Source organism: Lemur catta, chromosome 7, assembly GCF_020740605.2.
Source record: "Lemur catta isolate mLemCat1 chromosome 7, mLemCat1.pri, whole genome shotgun sequence".
In the NCBI taxonomy this organism is placed as follows: domain Eukaryota; kingdom Metazoa; phylum Chordata; class Mammalia; order Primates; family Lemuridae; genus Lemur; species Lemur catta.
The window spans coordinates 97492248-97517828 of record NC_059134.1 but is presented as its reverse complement, the minus strand read 5'-3'; the positions used below and the strand labels follow the sequence as shown (position 1 = coordinate 97517828).

The window sequence follows — 25581 nt, the reverse complement described above, 5'->3', positions numbered from 1 at the left end:
TTATGTGAAATATTGGAAAAGATAAAAACAAAACAGGAAAACCCAGAATAAATCTGTAATAGCAGATCAAAAGAATAATAAAAGGTAGTCTTTGGGCCAGAAATAAGAACTGTTAAAAGCAAAACAAAACAAAAATATCTTTAAGTTTAGGGATGGCAGAAGCAAGAAGTGGTGGAAAGTGGGCTGAGATGTGCTTTTTTGGTGGCCCATGTAGTCAACCTCCGTCCCCCTCCAACCTCACGTCCCTGCTTGCCCTAAGCAGCATGGTGGCAGCGGTAGCATTTATCCACAGGCTAAACTGATAATTGGCACTAGGGCTAGAGATGCTGTGCTTGTTCCCAGTAGATAGCTGATGACTCCAAGGATGGACCAGGAGCCGCTAGACTTAGAGGCAAGTTAGCAGCACTGTCTGTGTGGAGTGTTTCCCTCCTCCAAGGTGCCCTCTGGCCAGCTATGGTGAACTGGCAAACAGATGGATAGGAGTAGTCATGCATACAACAAGCAGATCACCAAAAATCACCCAAAATATCAAGTTTTAATGGTATTTTGTAAATCCAAATTATCTTTATTTTTTATCTGCTTGATTTATTGCTTTCTGAAGGAAGTTTTCTTAATTCTCTCACTCTTTTTGATTGTCTATCAGCTTTTGCCATATATATTTTGTAGTTGTAGCGTTGTGTTGTGTTATGAGGAAGATTTCATGAGTTGTCTTGTGGGAGGATTCTATACTTAGCAGCTGTTCACCTTAAGTTTATTTTGCCTGGTATTGATGTTATTAATTTGCGTTCAGTTTAACATTCATTTAGTATATCTTTTCCTACTCTTTTAATCCTTGTGTGTTGTTTATTTCCGACATACTTTGTTATTCACTGAATATGTGCCCCCCCAAATTCGTATGTTGTAACCCTAACCTCCAATGTGATGGTATTTGGAGGTAGGACCTTTGGGAAGTAATTAGGTTAGATGAGGTCATGAGGGTGGAGCCCCCTGATGGAATTAGTGTCCTGCTAAGAAAAGGAAGAGAGACTGAACTCTCTCTCCTTCTCTCCCCCCACCATATGAGGACATAGCAAGATATCAGCTACCAACAAGTGAGAGAAGAGGACTCAGAATGAAGCCTACCTTGCCAGAACCTTGATATTGGACTTCCCAGTCTCCAGTACAGTGAGAAATAAATTTCTGTTGTTTAAGCCACTCAGTCTATGGCATTTTGTTATGGCAGTCAGAACAGACTAATACATACATGCTTCTTGGACTTTGTTTTTAACTCAATGTGAGAGACAGAAATTTTACTAGGAAAATTAATTCATTGATTTTTATTATGATTATTGATAGTTTTGAACTTATTTGTGCCATCTTTTAAAAATCATCCTTCCTAGCTTTGCGCAGTGGTAGTATCGTAGCCAATGAGGTTTATCCGAGGCGCGATTATTGCTAATTGAAAACTTTTCCCAATACTCCACTATGACGACTTGAAATACAGTCAGCATTGGCAATTTTTGATGCTCCCTATGGGGACCGAATAAAAAATAAAAATATAAAAAAAAAATAATAAAAAAAGGAAAATCCTCCTTTCTCTTTCTCATGCTTTCTTGTTGTTTCTTTAATACAGGTACATGATAAGGTTTGGGAATCACTGTCTTAATGGGGCCACATAAGGCCGGATAAGGGGAGCTGGCTTGCACTCACGAAATGGACAGAAGGGGGAGACTGCCAGCTGAGGTGTGCTGATGCAACTTGAGCCTCAAACCATGGAGGAACAGAACATCCTCTTTTGGATACAGGACCTGCCTGAGGCACCGTTTTGAAATAGGCAAATTTTATTTGCTTTCTCTTTTTTTCCCACCATCTGTATTTGCTCCTGCATTTTGAGTGCTGGTTTACAGCTGTTTTCACAGAACCCCAAGTTCCTGAGTTTATTTTTTATCTCAGACTTTTCTACTCTTCAAAATCCAAAATGATATGTTTCCTCTCTTTCTCAGACCATGCTTTCATTTAAGTCCGTAGAGCAATGAGCCAGGTCTTGGGAGTTCAACAATCTGACTGGATTAATTCATGCTAAGGTATGACAGCTCTGCCACAGCCTTCTCAGAGGAATCGGAATTAAAAAAAAAAAACAAAACAAAACCACAGCTCATTAACCTACAAAATTCTTTAACTGCTGGAATAATTGCACACTTTTAAATCTTATGAAATATAAACATTACATTTTGTGATGGCTTTTCTTATGGAGCGATGAGGAGGAGTATCACTGGTAGATTTTACTCTCAATGCCAATTCTATTAAGATTTCTTTACATACCTTTTTTTCAAAAAAAAATTATCCACATCTAGACTATCAGAAAGAGTGAAATTTCCAAAGTTTTTCTTTTTTTTTGCAATAGCTACAATGTCCACAGTGGTCCAAGTTCCAGTGGCAGCGTAGCAGAACAGGGCCCAAAGAGGTCATGATTATGTCTGTTTTGTTCTTGAAGTATATAATTTATCTTTTGTCAATCAGGGACTCTGAAATGGTAATATAAGTTTTTGATTATAAAGTTCTTATAATAGTGCCTAGCACATGTTCTTTCCTTTATCTGGAATTTCCCACCACTTTTTTGTCAGGCTCACTCCAACTCACTCTCCAGTCTTCATAGTCGTTGCTTCTCCCAGGAACCCTCCTGATCCCTGATCTTACCCTCAGACAGCAGTGGGGCAAACTCCAAGGGAAGAACTCATAACCAGACTTATAGGAAACACCTTAGCCAGTGCCATGCTTCACTAATGATCAGGAAGAAAGTGGTATGAGAAAGGAGGCACAGCAAATGCCATTTCCATAACAGGGGCCCCAAGTCCATCAGACTTGGTTTTTTGGACTCACTTTTCTGCAAAACTGAGGAAAGTTAGCCTAATAGAGACGTTTGTTGGTGGCCTCAGTTTTATACCTTGCAAGTCACTAAACTACAACACAGGACTCTTTCATATACTAATAATGGAGATAAAATTGTGACAAACTTTTGGGAAGGGAATCTATCAGTGTCTACCAGACTTAACAAAACAAAACAAAACAAAACAAAACACTTTCTTGTAAATACATCTGCTATTTATGGATTTATGAGAAACAACTACACTAAAGAATGGAGTCAGTGTTGTAGCACTTTGACTTTGTAATACCTCTTTTGGAAATCATTCATATTGAGAAAATTTCCAGGATGTAAAGACATGCATACAAGGATGTTTACTGAAGCATTGTTTATAGTGGCAAAGAACCATGGGCAATTCGAATCCAAAAAGAGCAGAACGACTAACTGAATTACAGTGTATTCACTCTATGGAGTGTCACACAGTTATTAAAAAGAATGAGTTAGTGCTGATTGATTGACCCAAAGGGATGTCCATGATACATTAAAGGCAAATTAAAAAGTGATGGCCGGGCGCGGTGGCTCACGCCTGTAATCCTAGCTCTGGGAGGCCGAGGCGGGTGGATCGCTCGAGGTCAGGAGTTCGAGACCAGCCTGAGCAAGAGTGAGACCCCGTCTCTACTAAAAATAGAAAGAAATTATCTGGCCAACTAAAAAATATATATACAAAAAAATTAGCCGGGCATGGTGGCTCATGCCTGTAGTCCCAGCTACTAGGGAGGCTGAGGCAGTAGGATCGCTTAAGCCCAGGAGTTTGAGGTTGCTGTGAGCTAGGCTGATGCCACGGCACTCACTCTAGCCCGGGCAACAAAGTGACACTCTGTCTCAAAAAAAAAAAAAAAAAAAAAAAAAAAAAAAAAAAAAGTGATGAAAGAAGAGTGGTCAATATTCCTGCCTGTGTTAGTATGAGCAAGGACATTGATTACCCCATGGGGTGGGAAAGGAGAAGAGGAAGGGAGGTGAGAGGTTGTTAACTTCTTAAAACAACGCTGGATTTTTCCACTTGTTTAACCAACATATATTACTTTTGGGATTAAAAATTAACAAAGAAAAATTAAAAAATTTTTTCTATATAAATTCTCCTGTATTCCACCTTTAAATGTTCTTCTTCAAAATTAGATTGAATTTTAATACTAAAAGGTACATGGTATGCTATGGAATTAAGATAGATGTGTGTATTTCAAAGCAAATTGCATTATTTTGCGATTTTTCCATTTTTTGTTATATATACATACCATAGCACTTTTATATTTTTAATATTTTTATTTACTGACTCACTTTTTAAACAAAAACTAGCCTTGGTCAAAGCAATGAAAATATGCTTAGTTAGTTAAATTCTATAGCTCAACTTCTTCAAAGTGTGGTATACTAAATAACTACAGGTAGTCAAATATTTCTTTTTATTTCAATAACTTTGTAGATATTATGTGTATTTTAGCAATGCAACTATGGCATTAAACTCATGATTTTATATTTTCATTGCTTTGAACTCAGTCCTTGAACCCAAATTGTCAGGAAGCCAGGAGATCAAATGAACATTCCTAGAGAAAGTGCCCAGAAAAAATATATGGGGAGTGTAAGGCCCAGTCTGGTTCCCAACTTCTGCATCCCCCTTTCCTCAAGCGAGGGCCACTCCATTACTTTCTGCACCCAATCCTGAACAAGTTTGCAAACTAGTTTTGACCTTGACTAGTTTATTATTATTTGCAGACTCAGCTTCTGTACCCACAATAAAGCTGGGCTGGTCACGAACCTTGGGGTCACTGACTAGATGTCCAGGGGAAGTTCATAGGCTCTGGGGCAAAAGTAGACCTAGGTTTGCATTTCAGTTTAATCACTTACTCCTTAGTGTGACCTCAGCCAATAATGATGCTAAATAATATTTACAATTATATGTGTGCACCAAGTCTTTGATGTACAGTGTCTCATTTAAACCTATATAATCTTCTGAAGAAGTACTGTTATTCCCATTTTACAGATGATGACGCTGAGGCTCAGAGAAGTGTCTGTGGTTACATTGCTAGTAAAACTGGCAGAGTCAACCGAACTTGAATTCGGGTCAGACAATGCTTTAACATATGGTCTCCTGCAGCCACATGACTTAATATTCCTCAGCATAGTTTTCTCATCCCTAAATTGGAGATGTTAATGCTCACTTCATAAGTTTGTTCTGAGGATGACACTCACTATCTGGGGAAATGCTTCCACACAGTAATTTATGAGTTCCTTTCCTGGTTCCTAAGAGGCAATTTTTGCTAGTAGACTTCTGTCCTGGTTTTTGTTTCTAAGTCACTGTTCTGATATTCCATACACCCACCTTTCCCGATGGGTTTGCCTCCTTTCAGCCACTGCAGCTGACCCCTGCTACCTCAGTGGGCCCTTAATCTGGCAGTGTCAGCCTTGTCCTCCTGCAACCTTCCTCCTCCTCCTTCTCCTCCTCCTCCCTGGTCCTGCCCTGGACTAGATGAGTCCTGTGCTTTGATGGGAAGGGTGGGGATGTGGAGCTCATCTGTGGTACCAAGTACTGAATGAGGATCTTTAAAATTCTCCAAATTTTCTTTCACCTTACAAGCAGCCCTGGTGAATCTGAACTGGTTGGTTCCTTGAGTCCTTTGGAACTGCCTGGCCCCACCTGTCCCTGTCTGTGTGCCTACCTTTTTCTGAGGCCGGATAATAACCGTCTGATACTCGGGCCAGGAGTCCACCAGCACCTCCATGTTGAAGGGGTTTCCATGATTGATGTAATACACAGAGCCATACCCCTGAAGGAGGAGAGAAAGGGACTAGGAGAGGTTGGGATCCTCAGAGATGGGGCTCTGGATGTGATGAGGAAGAGAGAAATGCAGGCCAAGCGGGGGCACTGGAACTAAGTCAGTGATGGTAATCAGATAAACATTGTCTCTAGAACCATATCAGTGGAATGAAGTCACCAGCAAGTGGGCAGAAGAACACACAGGTGTCCTTGTGATAACAAATAGTTGTTGGGTACTAACTGGACACTTGATATGCTCTTAGTACATGTGTTGTATGGTTTTATGTAGTGCTCACAGTGACTTTAAGAGGTAGGTGCTAGTAGTATCCTCATATCACAGCTGAAAAGATCAAGACACGGAACGGTGAAGAAGCATGCCCAGTGCCACCAAACTAAAAAGTGGCAGACTTGGAACACACACCCATTCAGTCTGGCTTCAAAACCTGTTCTCTTGGCCAGCATCCCCACTGCCTCTCCAAATGGATGGCAAAGCCCGCAGAATAGGCCTACTCCCACCTCCTGAGAAGGAGCCTACTGTTTTCTCATCCCTAACTCCCCCACACCTATACCCCGACCTCCTGCTGTCCCCTAACCTTTACGGACTCAGGGATGCTCCTGGCCAAGGATTTGTACAGTGCTAGCAGCTTCTGGGAATTATTCAGTAGGAGCATTTTCTAGAGTGCTTCAGTCCTTGAGCCCTTCAAGCAGAAACCCCGAAAAGATAAGCAAAGGGAGAATGTTAAGGGACCATGTGAATTAAAAATGCACTTTACGCATATCATTCAAACAATACTCATGAGGTAGGTACAGCTATCATCATCCTCATTCTGAAGACACCAAAGCTCAGAGAGACTAAGTGACTTTCTCAAGTTCTTCCAGAGATGAATGGCAGAGTCAGATTTTAAAACCACGTATGAATGACTCCAAAACCCATGCTCTTCCTCCCTGGTGGAATGAATTAGACATGAATATTAAGAGTTCTGTGAGGATCCTAAATGCCTGCAGTAGAACTCTGCACCACGGTCACCATAACCCTTTTTCCATATCTTGATCATTAGATGCCTGAGAAGCCTTCTCTCATCTGGAATAGAGATTATCAGCTCTCCAAGGATAGCCGTGAATGGAAAACTTAGAGTAGGTATTGGGAAAGATTTCCTTTAGTTTCTTAGAGACAAACTAGTAAATATTTTAGGCCTGTGGCCATTTTGGAATTTGTCTCAGTTTCATTATAAAAATTGATAAATAAGAAAAATTTTTGACACATATCCATACACCTCAGTTGAAATGACATTTGCAATCCTGGGAAATGTGTCAAGAATTTAACAATAATTTGGAGAAGTCCATCAGCATAACTGATAGTTGTTCAAAGCTCAGGCAAGGTTCTAATTTTAATTCTTCCTCCTACCTCCTTGTCAAGTTGCTTAACCAATCAGAACTTGGAAATGTTTTCTCACCAGTAAACTGGAAATTAGAATGCATGCTCTTCAGAGTTATGGGATTACACAATGTAATGCATATAAAATGCATAATATTATTCTTGGTATAAAGTAAGTACAGTATTTAATAAGTTTTTTTGATTGATTTTGTATGATCAACATGTTATATATAGATTTAGCAATTATATCCAATGATGTGAAAAATAATAAAAAATGTGAAGAACTTACCAGTTTAATTAATATAAGAAAAATAACCCATTGATCAGGTATTTGAAATGGTCATTAGCAAATTAGTTAATACAGATATTCAAAACTTTTTAACCACAGGGTAAAATAGTTAATAAATATGTGTTAATTAATAGGCCAGGTGAAACATATTTTCCCTGGGATCAAAGGCCTATTAAAGTTACACTATCTTCTGTACTTTGATGAAGAAATCTTTAAACTGAGGACTCAACTCTGATCTTTTCCTTTTGCCCAGATTCCTTTCTTACGGGCGTGGTGAGTCAAGCCTACAAATGATAAATCTCCCTATATTGTTAACCCAATATAATGTGGTTTACTTCCCAACCTGCTTCCGGTGTAGCATCGCATGAAAGATAGAAGACCCCCTTATCTTAACTCAAGCATCCTAGCTATCCTTATGTTAACTCAAGAGATCCTCCTGTCTGGACCTCCAGAGTGCTCAGATCCTTATCTCAAGCATTTCCTTCCCACTGACTCCTGTTCTTTTAGACAAAGGCTAACTCTTTCAGCCAATTGTCCACTAAAGCAGCGGTCCTCAACCTTTTGGGCACCAGGGACCAATTTCATGGAAGACAATTTTTCCACAGATCTGGGGGGTGGGGCGGGGAATGGTTTCGGGATGATTCAAGTGCATTACATTTATTGTGTACTTTATTTCTATTATTATTACATTGTAATATATAATGACATAATTATACAACTCGTCATAGTGCAGAATCAGTGGGAGCCCTGACTGGCTGTAAATACAGATGAAGCTTTGCTCACTTGCCCACCGCTAACCTCCTGCTGTGTGGCACAGTTCCTCACAGGCCGTGGACCACAACTGGTCCATGGCCCGGGGGTTGGGAACCACAGAACTAAAGAATCCCTAAGGCCACCTATGACTTATAAGCCTCTTCTTAGAGATGTCTTGCCTTTTCAGGCCAAATCAATGTATGCCTTCCATGTACTGATTTATGGCTTTGCCTGTAATTCCTATCTCCCTGACATGTATAAAACCAACTGTAACCTAACCACAGTGAGTCACTTGCTCAAGGCTTCTTGGGCATGGATCTGAGCCATGGTCCTCAAACTTGGCTCAGAATAAACCTCTTTAAATTATTTTAGAGTTTGGATTTTTCTGTCCACACACAAAAGCATCCTGTTGCACAAGTTCAGAATTTCAGAATGTTTAAGAAACATCTAATAAATAGACCTGGGTCTCTTCCCTGAGTCTACCCTCTGCCTTCTTGTGCTATTCTTAGAGAAGTCAGCAAAAGCTGGTCATTTTTTTCTACCTCCTCCAAGTGCTTTTCTTGCTCTGCATTTCTTCCCTGATTGATTTAAAATTGCCTGTGCCCATGTCTTCCACTATTTCAAAGGATTTCAAAATCCTTTCAAAGGATTTTTTTCCTTTGAACTTTTGGGAAGGTTTTAGAAGTTTTAATTCAAGATCTGCCATGCTTTATCAGTTTCCCAAAAGAACCGGTGTTTCATTTGCCGTGAGAACACTGTAGCCTGGACTGACACATGAGAAGAATAAACTTTTGTTCCCTACACTGATCAGCTACCACATCTTTGTCCAAAATATCTCTCCAGTCCATTCCCTCCTCCATCCCTTCTGCCATAACCTTAGTTCAGGACCTGCTCCTCCTCATATTAGAATATTGCTGTTATCACCTCGCATCTCCCTATTTCAATCCTGCTAAGGCTCCATCCCCCTCCGGAATTTAGGAATCCATTATTAACAACATCTCCAATGCCCACACCTCTTCTGTGAACATTTTCTTCACCTTTTTATTCCCAACTCTCCCCTGAGGACGTTGTTATGCTTCGGCCCTTTCAAATGGCAAGTGGTTTTTATTCAGTAGCCCTCAAATGTTGGCCTACTGGTGGGGTGTCCATCCTCATCCTCCTTGCTCCCCATCGCTGCTTTCAGACCACTGTCCAGTTTTGAATCTACACAATCAGATTACATCACCCATTACCCTCTCGCTATTGCCTTCATCTACCAGTCTCAAGGTTCTTACCCCTCATTTTTCCAGGGTTGTAGCTCCTGACTTATGGACACTTGCTCTAATATTTTCACTGTTTTAATTCTTGGTGATTTTAATAAACATGTAAAGGATATTTTCAACTGCTGACCTCAGTCCCTTGAACACATCTTCTTCAATCTTTGTCCTTCACCTTTCTCCAGCTGCCCACTTCCATGGTCATACTCAAAACCTTACCATTACCAACAATTAAAACCCCTCCATAATTCCATAATCATGATTTTGTGCTTCCTGTTCTCCGACAATCCCCTCCTTTTCAGCTCACCCCCCCTAGAACCCTGACTCTAATATCAAGGCAGCCCCACAAGGACCTCCAATCCTATCACGCTTTCCGTCTCCTTCACCTCATTTTCCCCTGTTTTGCATATACATAGATCTCATGAGTCTTCATCTGCCCTCAGCCACTTTGCCCTTATTTCACATTGCTGTCATATTCATGTGGCAAAACCACAAACCTGGTTAAATTCAACTCTCCTTCTACCTTGGGCCTAAACTTGGCTGCATATGGCTGGAGAATAAAACACACTTTCACACTGACTGATCTTACTTCAAATTTATGACCACACACCTCGAGTGTGACTAATATGACTGCCAGGCAATCATATTAGACTTCTTCAGTGCAGTCTCCCACGACTTAGATGACTGCTTCACCACCTCCCCTCTCCTCAGACCCATACTTCTTCCCTATTTTCATTCTCCACAGATGGCCTTATTTCTGACTTCACTGAGAAAATTCAAACTGTCAAATTCCAATTGCTCCCCCAGTCTCTCCCATGGCCCTGTGCCTCATTGTCATTATCTGCTGATATTCCTTTTCCATATAACTTGTCACCTTCCACCATGCTACACAATTTACTTATTTGTTTCATTGTCTGACTCCACACATGAGGCTAAGAGCCCTGTGCAGGCAGGGATCTTTATTATGATGTATACTAAGTGCCTAGAAAAATTCTTTTATAAAGTAGACACTCAATAAATATCAATAGATGAATACCACATCATTTTTTATGATATCAGAAGTCCTACGTTTACATTATAGATATTTTATAAACTACTCATGCATTAAGCAACCCTAGTCCCACTATCTGGAGACAGCTACTACTCACATTTGAATGTATATTCTGCCAATGTTATTTTCTATGATTGAGTTCTTATTTATGAAGGCATATCTGTTAATATAGAGGATAGAACATATTTAACAGTTTTCAGTTTGGTTTGTATGGATATTTAAAGTATGTTATATAGACTTCCATTTTTGCCTAGAGATCTGCAAATGTTAGGGTGGGCATCCAGTGGGAGAGACAGAATGGTCTCCAGAGAGACACTTCTGCAACAGTGGCCAAGTAGAGGTGCATATCCAAGGAAGGATATGTCCAGGTGGAGTCCAGTTGTGTATGGGCAGCTGCCTAATGGGGAGGGGCAATGTGTTAGTAGACATGGGACAGGATCCAGAGTTGAGTCTTTGATGAGGGACAAAAATCATAGTGATAATGTTTTTATAAGACTGGCATACTCTTTATATTGTTTTGCAATCTGCTTTCTTCATTTGACAGTATTGTCATGAATATGTCCCTGGACATTAAGCATTTTTACTCAACATTACTATCAGTGGGTATAACACAACTTACTTAAGCACTTCCCTATGGTTGAACATTTAAGTATTTTTCTGACTTTTTACTTTTCTGAATATCTCTGTCATTAATCTCCTAGACTTTAAAATTATTTCCTTAGATTACATTTCAAGAATTAAAATTGAGAATCATGAGAGGTTAATATTATGTTCCAGAAATGCGTAAGATCTGGGCTTTATGCAGCCTCTACTACGTGTTAGCTACCTTCACATGCAATATCTCATTTAGTCATCTCAGTAGCCCAAGTTATGCTCATTTTACAGATGAGGAAACAAAAGCTTAATATGTGATTTATTCAAAGTCATTAAGCTAGGCCAGTGGCAGACACAGGATCTACACCTCCTTGTCTGATTCTAGTTCCAGTGCTAGCCCCAATCTGCCTCAAGACAGCCTCGGTTTCTGGCAAACTCTGTGTCAGGACCTTGGCCAGGAGAACAGCTTCCCTGTGGGCTCCTTTCCTATGTGTACGGCTACTGAGCGTGCCAGTCCCTTTGACCGCTTGCCCGTTCCAGAGTAAACTTCTTTGCCTTAGCCCTTAGGATCAGCTCTGGAGTCTCATGGCTCATGAGTCCAGGCTCATGGAGTGCAGAGGGCCAGGTCTGGACTCAGACCCCTATGCCTCCTTTCTCAGAAACATCTGCCATCTGACAGAGAGTGATCACTCTGCAGGACTCCAGCAGGGGCTTCTCCAAGTCAACTTCCCTGATGCATCTAATCCATGGATCAAAATAGAAAGGTCTGTCCTTATGTCAGTGCCTTAGGGCTCTCTGGTTCAGCTCACTTCTGATACCAGTCCCACCATAGTCAGTATTAGTTACAAGGTATCTTCCTGAAACACTCCTGGTAGCCTGGACTCTGGTAGGAATGTGGACTCTCTAAATGGCAGCAATGAATTCTGGTTTCACAGGTTCTGAGTGCATGGTAATCAGCCTTGGGCTCTTCAAGCTGCATTTCAAGGAGCCCCCATTCCTTTCTGATTCCGGGTCCCCCACAGGCTTTCCTGGTGGGCTTGGTCTCTGGATATAACCCCAGTGTTAGGCCCACTCCAGTGCACTATATACTAGACTAGCCCTGGTACTGGCTATTCCTAGGTTCTAGACTTCCCCCAGAACTAGGATGACCCCTACAGCTCCAGACTTCAGGCCAGCCCCAGCAACAGGCTGAACCCTGTACCCCTAGTCACAAGGCTAGCACCCACAGATCCAACCTCCAGACTTGCCCCTGTAGGTATAGGCTCCAAGCCTGCCCAGCACCTGGCCAGCTCTTGTGGTTCCACCCTAGGCTCCAGACCATCCCAGAAACACATTGGCCCTCACAATCCCAGGTTTCAGCCCCACTCCAGTGCTAGGTTGGCACCTCTACCCTCAGGCACCTGGTCAGTATCTGCAGACACAGGCTTCAGGCCTGCCCAGCACCAAGCTATTTCCTGCAGCCCCACCCTGCAGGCCAGTTCCTGTGACCCCATGCTCCAGCAGACCCAGGGGCCAGGCTCATCACAGTAGACTCCAGCATTAAGCTGATTCCCACAGACTCAGTATCCAGGACTGCCCCTGTAGACTCAGGTTCCAGTAGAGTCCCCACAGCCCTAGAACCCAGGCCAGCCCTTGTGGACCTGGGCTCCAGACCAACACTCACACACCGAGCCTCCAGACCAGTCCCCACAGCCTCAGGCTCCAGGTCAGCCCCCATGGTTCCAGGGACCAGTCCAGCACCCATGGTCTCAGGCTCTAGACTAGCTCCATGCCTGCTTCAGCCCCAGGCCAGCCCCATGCCCCAGGCTGGTTTCTGTGGCCCTAAGATTCAATATATTCAGGGTCTAGCCATACTCTAGCAGACCCAGGGTAAGGCCAACCTCAGTAGACCCCAGTGCTAGGTTAGCTATCATGTACTCTGGCTTCAGGACTATCCTCAAAAACCCAGGCTCCAGGCCAGTGCCTGTCAACCCAAGACCCCAGCTCATTTCCACAGACTTAGGCTCTAGTCCCACCCCAGTACCAGGCTAGCCCCCATATATTCAGGCTCTAGACCTATCCCAGTGGACCCAGACACTAGACCCATCCCAGAACCTAGTCAATCCCTGAAGACAGAAGCTCAATGACCACCCCAGAGCCATGTCAGCCTCTGTGGACCCAGGCTTCAGTTCAGCCTCTACTGATACAAGCTCCAGGCCTCCCTTCACAGACTTAGGCTCCATCCCCATCCCCACAGATCCAGTCAACATGTCTACCCCAGTGGATCCAGGCTTCCGACTCAACCCTGCAGATCCAGGCACCAGGTCTAAAGCTAACTAACCCAGGCACCGAGGCAGCTGGACTAAGGACTCTAGGAGCAAGTCCACCCACAGACCACACCAGATGGCCTGCCAACAATCTCTGGATGGGGTGATTGGTGAAGGATTTTCCCAGACAAAGCCAGTATGCAAAGACTGGAATAAGTTTTTACTTCTTCAAATGTGCAGACACTAATACATGACAAATTAATTAGTGGTATAATTCTATACAATTGAATGTTATAGCTTTAACAACTTAATCATATAAAATTACAAATATGTAAAAATTATTTGACAGATTGTGTGAACCACTTTTGGTTCAAAAAACAGAGTCACTAAAATTGTAAGACTTAATGCCTTACCTAGGAAGCACATACTTAGTGTTAAATCTTCACTGATAATTTTTAGTATGTCATCTGAAGTAAATGAAGTGGGTTTGTAAGAAGATATAAACTGCCCAAGGGTAGGGAATCATTCTGAGGAATTGTGGTGTCATTAAAATAACCTAGGGCTTGGCCTCGGATCCAGGCATTGCCACTGGCTAGTTTTGTGGCCTTGGGGAAGACATTCATTCTTTCTCAGCATTGTCTTCCTTATTTGTGTAAAAATGAGGAAGACACTGGCTTTGATGATTTCTAAAGTATTTTCCAGTTCCAGAGACATAAAAGTTGTTTCATAAATGATTAAAATTTGTGAAGTTGCTCCATACAGTTTCAGAATGTGAGTAAATATTTGATAACTTTTATTTTCCCTTTCCTCAATCTCAATGTCTCCAAAATGTTAACATAGATCAGACTGTTTCACGTAGATTGTATAAAACACAGATTCCCAGGCACTCTGGGAGACTCTGATTCACTTGATCTGGGGAGGTTTTTGTGTTTTTAACAAGCCCAGTTGATTCTGCAGAGGAGAGTGTGAGGAGGACATATCAAGAAACCAGTTTTAGTAACTGCTTTTTCTTCCCCCGCCATTTTCCACTTTAGAGGACCAGGGGACAAGGTATATGAGGCTCACTTCTCATGCTTACAGTAACTTCTCTGAGGCATTCTTGGCTTTTTCCAGATCACAAATGGTTAAAGCTATTAAGCCAGGCATTTTGTGATGAAGCCAAATTTTCCAACTGTTTCGTTTGCTCTAATGACATTATTTAAATAATGTTGCAGCTGGGCCATTTCTGTCAACTATGTAAAATTGCCTTATTATTATTGCTTTAGAATAGCCAATCAGCTACAAGTGGTAATGTATAAATCAAAAGATTCTAGTGTAAAACTTTTTATAGTTGTAGAAGGCACTCCATACAGCACGTATTTCCAATCTTCCTCTGGTCCACAAAGCCTCTGACTTCATATCAATGGAGAACATCTAGTCTGCTCTATAGGAACCCACCACAACTTCTTGGAACTTTATGCTAAACAGTGACAACTTGAGTCAGTTATATTTTAGGTGGGTGAGACTATAGAGAAGTGGCTACAGAACTTCTCCATTGCCACACCGAAAACTGCAGAAGGTGGTGTGTATACAGGTCTACAAAGAAACTTCAGGTAAGCAGAATTGTTTTGGACAGCGAAAGTCTCTCTTTTCTTCAGCCTTTCAGTAAATTAGGATCCTTATTCTAAATAATTTGTATTTGTTAATTCTTTTTTTTTCCCCTTGCAAACCCTTGGAAGGAGCACTCACCAGTCCCAATGTTGAGAAGCAATTCCTCAACAACTTTTATGTCTCTGGAACTGGAAAATACTTTAGAAATCATCAAAGCCAGTGTGTATCATTTTGAACTTGTCCAAATGCTTTCCTTAAACTACAAATTATCAATATACATGTACCGTTCCCTGACATCCTCCAGTTCCCCATAGTAACACTGCAAGTAAAGAAAAGAATCAGATTCTCCTGGCCTTCAATTCATGCTTCTAAAGTCTTACTTGTTTATTTGCATAGAAAAGCCTTCCTTCTTTGAGTCTGTGTCATGTGGTTAAAATAAAATTTTATCCTTTCCTGTTGCTCTCTGCCAAGTTTTCCTCCATTCATTGACACATTTGGCACCTGGCTCCCAAACATTTCTCTCCATCGAACTTCTGCTACATCTTGGAGATGTTTATGACACCTGAAACTCCAAGTGCCTTATTGGCTCCTTCTCTATTGATTTAGAATTGAAGCCAATAGCAATACATCCCAGACTGATCTACCTCTGAAATCTTAACCTCAAATTGCATGAATACATTCCCCCTGTCTGTCACCATTGCTATTCTTTGAATTCATAAAGTACTTTCATCCTTTGCTTTTTCTACCTTTTCCTACTTATTCATCTCCAACCTACTTTACTTCTTTCCCTCTCTCTCCTAGATCCCACAATTTGGCATTTTGATATTCCCATTCCTATATTGTCAAATACCTTGCCCCTTATCTTTCTGGCTCCTCCTGCCTAGAAAAATCCAACCCTTCTTTGTTTCAATTTGTCTTCTCTGCTTCTACTCTCAGAGTGCTGAGCTTATACATGTGTATCACATCCAAATCACATCTATCTTTACATGATCCTAAGCAACGCCTGCCAATCCCTCTATCCCCCATCCACTCTTTCTCCCACTAACATCAAAAGCCATTCAAACCTTAGCCATTTCCTATAAAACCCTACTTTTTCTCTATGCTTTCCTGGCACCCTCCTTCACCCTGTTCAGTTCCAAAAAGTGACTTTTAGAAAAGGAAGAAATTCTGTTTCTTCCAGGAAATAGACATTCAAAGATAACTTGTCAACCTCCTGCTCCTTTTTTCTAACCCTGAGTATTTACATATACAGTAAGTCCTCACTTAACATCTTGATAGGTTCTTGGAAACTATGACTTTAAATGAAATGACAAATAACGAAACCAGTTTTACCATAAACTAATTGATATAAACAAGAATTAAGTTCCTATGGCATATTTCTAGTCACAAAACTCACCAAAGTTCTAAATAAAGACTTCAAACAATTCTAATATTAAACATTGAAATAAATGTGAGCTATACATATGTTTAAGGAAAATTAGTAAAAACAAGTAATATACTTATTTATCCAATTTTTGGTGAATCAGTGAGTGATGGTGGTCATAGTGGTGGTGGGTTAAATCAAAGAATAAATGTTTGCAAGGAAAAAATTGTAAGGAGTACCTTCTACCACTGTGCAGTTCAAAAACAATTACAATCATGGTAGGCTTGCTGAGTGCTTTTGCACAGTGTTTATTGTCATGCATTTGTATGATTATCATAGATTTTTATGCATTTTTATTTTAAAATAATTTGTATTTATTCGTTTTCCCACCTGCTTATTCCAGTTCAGGGTCGACGGTGGCCAGCCTGTCCTGGCAGCTCAGGGTGCAAGGCAGGAACCCACCCTGGAAGGGACTCCATTCTGTTGCAGGGCACACTGACACACACACACACACACACTAAACTGGGGACCATTTAGACACCCCATTCACCTAACATGCATATCTTTGGGATGTGGGAGGAAAACAAGTACCTGGAGAAAACCCACATAAACATGGGAAAATGTACAAACTCCACAAAGACAGCAGCCCCAGTGGGAACTGATTTTTTTCTCATCAACATTGTAATGAAATAACATTGAATGAAATGATATTTGAGGACCTGCTGTATACTTCCACACATACTCCTCCATCCACACCCATCCTAAAAACTTTTTCTGACATCTCACTGGAAGAGGTAATGCTCCCTGTCCAAAATTACATTTAACACCTGCACCTGCACTTAGAATTATGGTTGGTGATTAAATGAATTGATCAACATAAAGGATTTGAAACAGTGGCTGGCACTTTGTAAAGAGGTCAATAAATTTTTCTTTCGTCTTTCTGTGTCCTATTATAATATATCTATTGGCTTGTTGATTACCCCCATCTTATATCCTCTCTGTAGTTAGCATGAATATGCTTAACTTTTTCATCTAATAACAGAAATACCTTCCCTTTATGTCTTGCACCTTTCTTCCCCCCTCGATACTCTCATGTTCTCCTTTCTTTCCTGGTCAAGCTCTTTAAAAGAGTTATCTTCACCTCCTCACATTTCATTTAGTCCTCAACCCCCTTAAACTGGTTTCTTCCCCCATCATTCCATGACACGTCTCTTAGCAAGTCAGTAATCAACTCCTAACTCCAAAATGCAGTGGCATTTTTAGTACTGCTCTCTTTTAGGTTCTCAGCAGCCTTTCACTCATCTGGTCACTCTCTCCTTGAAAGTTTCTCCTACTTTGACTTCCAAGATACATCTCTTGATTTTCAGACTCTTCCTTGGTCACCTTTCCCGTCTCCTTTACTGGCCCCTCTGCCTCTGATCTTGTTAAACATCTGTATTCTTCCATATATTTTAATGGATGATTAAACAGAGTGACCATTGGATCAAGTTGAGCCAGAAAGGTTCTTCTGCCTCAGAGCAGGAACAAGTTGGAAATAGATGTCTCCCATTGGTGTGAGTTGAGTCAGGGTCTTGACATGGAGGGAAGCTGACTGCAATGTGATAGAGGGTGGGAGAGCCTGTGCTATGGACAGTGGAAAGAGAGGACAATGGCTATGTATAACCTTTTTTTTTTTACCTCCTTTTCATGCATCGCCCACATGTTACATATCTAAGTTTACATGCTCACAAATACCTACTACTTCTGGAGAATGGATACGCTTGAGGCTCTGACTCAGGGGGATGGGCGAGACATGGACAATGTATATAACCTGAGCTTTTGTACTCCCATGATGAGCTGAAATAAAAAAAAATACCTACTACTGAGAATTTTATTTTTTATTTGAAAGCTTCTGTTAATAGTCAAATTTTACTCAGAAACTTGACTGTGCCTGGAACAAGGAGAGTTGATGCTTACTCTTCCAGGAAAAGTATTCCAAGGACCCCATTTCTACTCCTCACTGATTCCATTCATTTCTTCACTGAACAAAATTCATTAGTGTTTACACTATTGCCATGTGCTGTGCTTGATACTTGAGCCACAAGGAAAAAGAAGACATGGTCCCACTTTCCAAGATGATCACTTTCCCCTGGGGAAATACGCTATGAAAGGCCTGCAGAATGGGCAGAATTCTGTGCCATTTGGTTAGTGCCCCCGTCACCCTAGACAGTGAAACAAACACGCTGGCTTATTCTAGAGCCATGGATTGCCTCAAAATGTCTATTTTGTGTTAATAGATTTCTTCAAGCAAGTTATATATAGCACCATCTTTGAAGTTGCAGTTTTCTTCAATTATGTGCTTGTCCTATGAAATGTTCACTTTCTATGGATTTAAAGTTCTTCAAAATTTCCCTCAGAACCTCATATATACACCATCTACCACCACATGAAACACTTCACATACTTTGTGACTTAATGAAATCCTCATGACAACCTAAAAGTATGCATTATTATGCCCATTTTATAGATAAAGAAAGTGAGACAGAGGCTCAAGTGATTTGACTTACTTAAAGTGACCCAGAGAGAAAGAAGAGGACACAGTGTTGGAATCTTGATTTGTTTGATTCCAAAGACAATATTCTTAACCACTGTTTTTCCTTTTGCCTTGATTCTGGATATATGTATTAATATGTGTGTATATACATACACACACACACATGTATACACACACATACATATCATAGGTGCTGAATTTTCCAGGATTGTTATAATTGAAAAAACTATTGATGTCTCCCTTGTAAGCCATCACAATGGCTTAGAAATTCTTGTATTTGTTGGTTTTTAGAAAATGTGGCTACTCTTATACAATGCCTTTAAGTGTCATATGAGAGGTCAAGTATATATAATGTAAAAATATATAATTATATACATAAAGAGAGTCAGATATCCATGTGTATAAAGCTGGAAGAAAGTTCAAAAGTTCATGTACATATTTATATACTACATTTCAGAAAAAATTTTAGGTGAGTGTACACACATGTACACATATATGGATACCCATTTACCTATCCATCTTTATATTATTAATTTGGTATTATATCATATATTTTCTTGACTTTATAACATTGACATTTTTCTGTGTCATTAAACACTCTTCAAAGACATAATTTGCCTGATAATCCATTATTTGGGTTAACTTAATCATTTCTCCATAGGGGGTTTTATATTATATGTAAATATTATATGTAAATATGTAACATCATAACATTACAATAAACTTCCTTGTGTTTACATCTTCATACATATCTATTATTATTTCCTTGGGATAAATTTCTAGATGTGGAATTATTGAATGAAGGAGTTTGCTCTATTTTTCAGGTTGCTAAGATACAGTCCCAGTTCCTAGATTTTGCTAATTTGTACTTTGCTGGTATCACTGCTAATCAACAATTTTTTTGTTTGTTTTTCAGGAAAAAAGGATTACCCACAATATAGGCCATGGGTTTTTTTTTTCCAGATGATTTAATTCATAATGGCTGAAAATACTACCCATACTATGGCAACATTAGAGCTAGTGTTTCAGTGCCTGGGGCTTTGAGGATCTAAAGCCCACTACCACTAACAATGTGTGGTATCCTGGGTGACTTCTCCTTCCTCCTCTTTCTGGACACCTGTCTTACCTCTCCAGGTGTTTTTGTTTGTGTGTTTGTTTCTTCAGATCATCTTCCTGAGGGAAGGAGGCTGAAGTGCTACGTAAGATGTTTGTGCTTCATGAATCCGAGAAGCTACAGATTCTATATGAATCCTTGGAAAAGAACATCCCTGAATCCTTGAAGGTAAGGGAGTAGGGGACATCTGAGGTGAGAGAGCTGAGGTGTGAGGATGATAGATTTGGGGTCAAAACCTTCCTGGACAGATGGAAATATAAGTCTGAAGTCAGAACCTGTCTACAGGGACGATATTAATATCTAAATCCAGTCAATCACCTACTTTGTTTCTTTTTGTGACCTCACATCTTTTGAACCCATCCTACAGCTCTCTCTGCTGGATTTCCTTATCCCTTCTAGGTGACTGCAATATCTCTTTATCTCCATCTTACCAGCCCATCTGCAACTTGGTGATGGATTCATTTGTCTGACATAAATAGGATCATATCACACCCTTATTTTACAACTTGCAGTCCATCCCCAAGGCACATAGTCCACACTCTTTAATTGGGTTACAGGGTTTATCACAAAATGCCCAGACTTTTCTCTTCCATCTCCCAGTGTTCTCCTGCCACATACCACATGCTACCACCATGGAACCCTTCACAGTTCAGCAGGTCTGATATACTCTGCCACACCCTCAAGCATTTCACTCATGCTTTTTCTCCTACCTTCAATAACATGCCCTCATTCTTTCTTTATTTTGCCAGGAAAAGACTTTACTTATCCATCAAGACCCAGTTCAAATATTGCTTAATGCTCCTTCTATAAATTTCCCCACCACTTTCTAGACTAGTATCACATTTACTCCTTGGGATCCCACACCACCACGTGCATACATCTATCAGAACATGTGTCCTATTATGATTGAACGATGTATCTCTCTATCATCCTAAATTTAACTTGAAGGCAGTGGCCACATCATATTCATCTTTAAATTTCCTATACTTAACACAGATCTGATATATCACAGATGCCAAGTAAATGATGTTATGAAACAAAAACAAGTGAGAAAAAATGGCATGGATTTAAAAAATGAATGAATGAATGAATGTCAGGGGAGCCAGTTCCTAATGATTCAGCTATTAACTTGGAGTTTTGTGGAATCTTATTGGGCCCTGTCATAGCATACCTTTGAATGAGTATGATCCAATGATCCAGTTTGGAAGCACTGGCTCCATCCTGTCAAGTCCTCCTAAAACTCTTGCTTTATTTCGTACTCTATATCTAAGACCCTATCTCAGAGACTTCATCCTCTCCTGTTTTGCCCTGTTGCTCTTCAGGTATATGGCACCATTTTCAACATTAGAAATAAAAACCCATTCAACATGGAGGTGCTGGTGGATGCCTGGCCAGATTATCAGATGGTCATTACTCGGCCTCGGAGAGAGGTAGGAGCAATAGCTACTGAATACCAGGGCAGTCACTCTCAGGTTGTTCTCTGTGTGGCAATGAGGGATTTGAAGCTGAGGGATGGGGAGAAGAACCTTGGCACCCTTGATGCATATAGTTTCTGGAAAGGCTGCTAGGGGGCTTGTTTGTGAGAGAGGGTAGGAGAGTGATATAAGACTTGAAGTTAGATCCAATGGTCAATAATCCAGGATTTGTAAGTAACTGTAGGATCCCATCTAGTCAGGCTTTTCCATCAATACTCTGATCATAGGCATACATCTCAACACAGGCTTCTATGGCTAGAAATGGTTAAGAAGTGTTTTTACCTGCCAGGACTACTGAGGGGAAGTGTCAGCAGCAGAGAGTAAGCGGGCATGTGGAGGCAGACTGGGCCCTCTATTCCAGGTAGTACTCTGGCTCTGGTGTAATATCTGGCATGATGTTTCTTTCCGAAAGTCCACTGTATCTATTCCCATGCACGTCAAGAGCCAATCACTGGGCCAGCCTCAGAGTACTGGGTTAGAATTAGCTCAGGTTTCTCCTCACCAAAGACTCAGAGCCTTGCCAATCCTGTTCCCTCCACTTCTCTGCATACCTTAGGCACCCTCTTTTACATCCTTAACATACACAGTTTCTGGTACACTTCCCATTCCAGACAGTGGAGCTACTTACTCACCCTCCCAGCGGCAGCTGACATCAGTGCACTATCAAAAAGGAACCACTTTCAGTGTATCAATAGTGAATTATTCTGCAAGGGATTCCACGGCCACTTTCTATACCTCTCTCAGAAAAACAGAGGGTATCAAACAATCAAATCTCTAACACTGTAGACCTATGCAAGAACTTTTTTCTAAGTCGTAGTGCTATGTAACCATGATTGATATTTGTTATGTCAGGAGATGGAGGATGACCTGGATCATTACACCAACACTTACCACATCTTCACCAAAGCTCCTGACAATTTAGAGGAGGTCCTGGCATGCCCCCAGGTTATCAATTGGGAACAAACCTTCCAGATCCAAGGTAACTAGTCTATGTTAAAAGGCAAAGACCCATGGTCCATTTGTAGCAGATATGGGAGGGATAAAGCAGTACCTGTCTTTCTCCTCTCTCCAGGTTGCCAGGAAAGTGTGGACCAAGCGATAAGAAAGGTTGCAGCTTCAAAATCTGTGCAAGTGGATTACATAAACACCATGCTTTTTACCTTACAAACACTAGTGAAAGGCAAGACTTCAAGTGATGACAAGATGGAATTGCTGGAGTTGTTTAAAACGCATAAAGTGGATGAAGATAACAAGTGAGATTTTACCTTTTACTTCTCAAATTCCTCATAGAATTATTGAGGTGCCAAAAAGGAAATACTTAGAAATGTAGGATTTGAGATTAAATTATGATGGGATACACAATTGCATGGATAAAGGAAAGGAGTCACGTTAGCAAATGTTTGCTGAGTATGGGCAAAGCCTTCATTAGATTAGGTCTTTTGCATATATTTTCTCCCTTAGACCTCACAAGAGTCTTTCTGAGAAGGTAAGGGGCATAATGTTGCATTGAAAATGTTTATTGAAACTATTTATTTATTACAAGAATATTACATGCTATAGAAAGCATATAAGTATATAAAGTAAAAAATAAAGGTCTTTCCATTTGGGTTCCCCACAATCTTCCTTCCAGGTGTAAATATTCTTAACACTGGTATGTGTGCTTTTAGTACTCTGTGTATGTGAGTTGTTCTTTTTCTTGTTCTTTTTTTACAACATATGTACATACTTTACTGCAACTTATGGAAGGAATACCTTCATGAATAGATCATCACACAGTTGTATAAATATTTCTGATTGATAGATTCCTAGAATTGAAATTGTTGTATCAAAGAATTGGCATTTTAAATGAAATATGTTGCCAAATTGGATGGTGAAAATTTCATGAATTTAATATGTGATAACAGAACATATGAAGCAACCTAAACACCCATTAATAGGGGAAAAGGTACATTTATTATGATACATGCATACATGGGAATACTGTTCAGCCATTAAAAAGAATGAAGCAGCTCTACAGAACTGATTAGGGAAGAATTTCAAAATATATTGCCAAGTGAAAAAAATAAGGTGGACAGAACAGTGTATATGTTATGCTATTACATAAATAAACAAATGTATGTACACATATAAAATTGCATAGAATACAAAGGTACAGAGAAAAGTTACACGAAATATACTGACTGGCATTTGTGCATGTCTCTGCAAGAGGAGACAACTGGGAATTAGGAAATCAAAGAAAGAAGAGAGATCTACTTCCATCTAATTTATACATGCTTTATGACTGCATTACTAATTCAAAAAGTCAATAAAATGTAAACATACTCATATGATAGATTTAGCTAGGAGAGTCAATAATAATCAAATCCTGCTTCGGCCTTGCCGTGTTCCCATGAGAATCTTAAGACGAAAAATAGTAAATGGGAATTATATAATATTTAATAATATAAGTCCAGAGACCTGGAATAAAACACCTGCTCTAAGGCAAGTCTTTCCTCTAGGCTCAAGTGCATGTCTTGATATCATGGCATTCTAGCTTTGGCTATCCACAGGAGGGAGGGTAGTGAGGGATCTTTGGGGAAACAGGCTCAGGCTCAGGTCAGGCATGGAAGAAAACAACAACAAAGCCTCACCCACGTGTAGAAAATTTAGTGCCTGGTGATCCACCCACTGGCACACATGGAGTGACTTTGAAACTGACAAATTTTCCCAAAACTTCCTCCTTGCAGAGGGGTGTATAGAGATCTTCCCCTCTTCCCTGCCCTCATACTTACAGAGCATGCTATTGTGTTTTTACAGATGAGAAAACCGAGTCTCAGATAACTTGTCCAATAGGAGAATCAGGATGTATTGTAAAGCAGCGGTCTCCAACTCTTTTGGCACCAGGGACCGGTTTCATGGAAGACAATTTTTCCACAGATCAGGGTGGGGACGGTTTCAGAATGATTCAAGCACACTGTGTTTATTACATTCGCCTCCCCAGCACTAGCATCACCGCCTCAGCTCCACCTCAGATCCCCAGTCTTTGGATTCTCAGAAGGAGTGCGTAACCTAGATCCCTCACCTGCGCAGTTTACTGTAGGGTTGGTGCTCCTGTGAGAATCTAATGTCACTGCTGATCTGACAGGAGGTGGAGCTCAGGTGGTGACGCCAGTGATGGGGAGCGGCTGTAAAGATAAAGCTTCGGTTGCTCACCGGCGCTCACCTCCTGCTGCACGGCGCCACTCCTATTAATAATAGGTCACAGACAGATACTAGTCCCTGGCTGGGGGTTTGGGGACTACAGTTGTAAAGCATATAGTGTCCCTCCTCCTTCCATTATTTAGGAATATTTTGAAGCAAACATAGAAATAGTAGTTTTTTTAATGCATCTGTTTTCTCCTGTAGGCTGTAAGATCCCCAAGGAAAGGGATGGTGCTACATTTATTTTCTGCAATTGCAGTATTTGGTAAATATTGGCTGAATAAATACACAGTTTTTTTTTTTTTTCTTGACAGGGAAAGAAACTTTCCAGGCATTTTCTTGGATGCCTCACATGCAGGTCTTATAAATGAACAGTGGCAATTTGGAAAAAATGAGAGGAGCTTGAAATATATTGAACGCTGCCTCCAGAATTTTCCAGGATTTGGTGTGCTGGATCCAGAGGGGCAGCCTATCTCTTGGATTGTGATGGAACAGTCCTGTGAGTTGAGGATGGGTTACACTGTCCCCAAATACCGCGGCCAAGGCAACATGTGGCAAATTGGTTATAGCCTTACAGAGTATCTTTATCAGAAAAAAGTTCCATTTTATTTACATGTGGCAAGTGATAAAGAGAAAGTCCAACAGACACTGAGAAGTTTTGGGTTTAAGCTTAGTGCTTGTGGCTGGCATCAGTGGAAATGCACCCCCAAGAAATATTGTTGATTGGTACTATTGCCCATTTCAAACCTTCTTATCAGTGGAAAAACATTAATACAAACACAAACACAAACACAGTGATCTACATTAGCACAAAGGCATTCAATTACCTGAGATCTGTGTATTACTTAAGCTCACCCTTATGTAACATCTTTGTCCTCCTCCTCTTCCATATTCTTACAGAAAATTAGTATGAACCCTTTGGTATCACACTTTTCCTTTACAGTGACAGACATCTTAGAATTAGAATCACCTAATGTAATCATTAGTTCAAGATAACACTTTAAAAATAATCCTTTCTTACTTGAAGACTTCTGTCATGAAAAAGTCCTGCTTTTTTATGCTTTTGTGTTTAAAAATAAAAAGTTTGCTTTAAAAATTGTCTCCTTTGATA

General features: G+C 40.5%; 1 protein-coding gene and 1 non-coding gene across 2 annotated transcripts in view; both read left to right on the top strand.

The window, feature by feature from the left end:
• Positions 1-25279, top strand: part of GLYATL2 (glycine-N-acyltransferase like 2) — a 58537-nt gene extending 33258 nt beyond the window's left edge. The window contains exons 2-6 of the mRNA XM_045558136.1: positions 19866-19983; positions 21138-21245; positions 22143-22269; positions 22363-22543; positions 24785-25279. Coding sequence (XP_045414092.1) covers positions 19906-19983; positions 21138-21245; positions 22143-22269; positions 22363-22543; positions 24785-25193 — 903 coding nt within the window. The 5' untranslated portion in view covers positions 19866-19905 and the 3' untranslated portion in view covers positions 25194-25279. The remainder of the gene's footprint in view (positions 1-19865; positions 19984-21137; positions 21246-22142; positions 22270-22362; positions 22544-24784) is intronic.
• Positions 1378-1518, top strand: LOC123643014. Its single transcript, XR_006736593.1, has one exon. It is a non-coding gene; the product is annotated as a U4 spliceosomal RNA (small nuclear RNA).
• Positions 25280-25581: the final 302 nt, after the last annotated feature.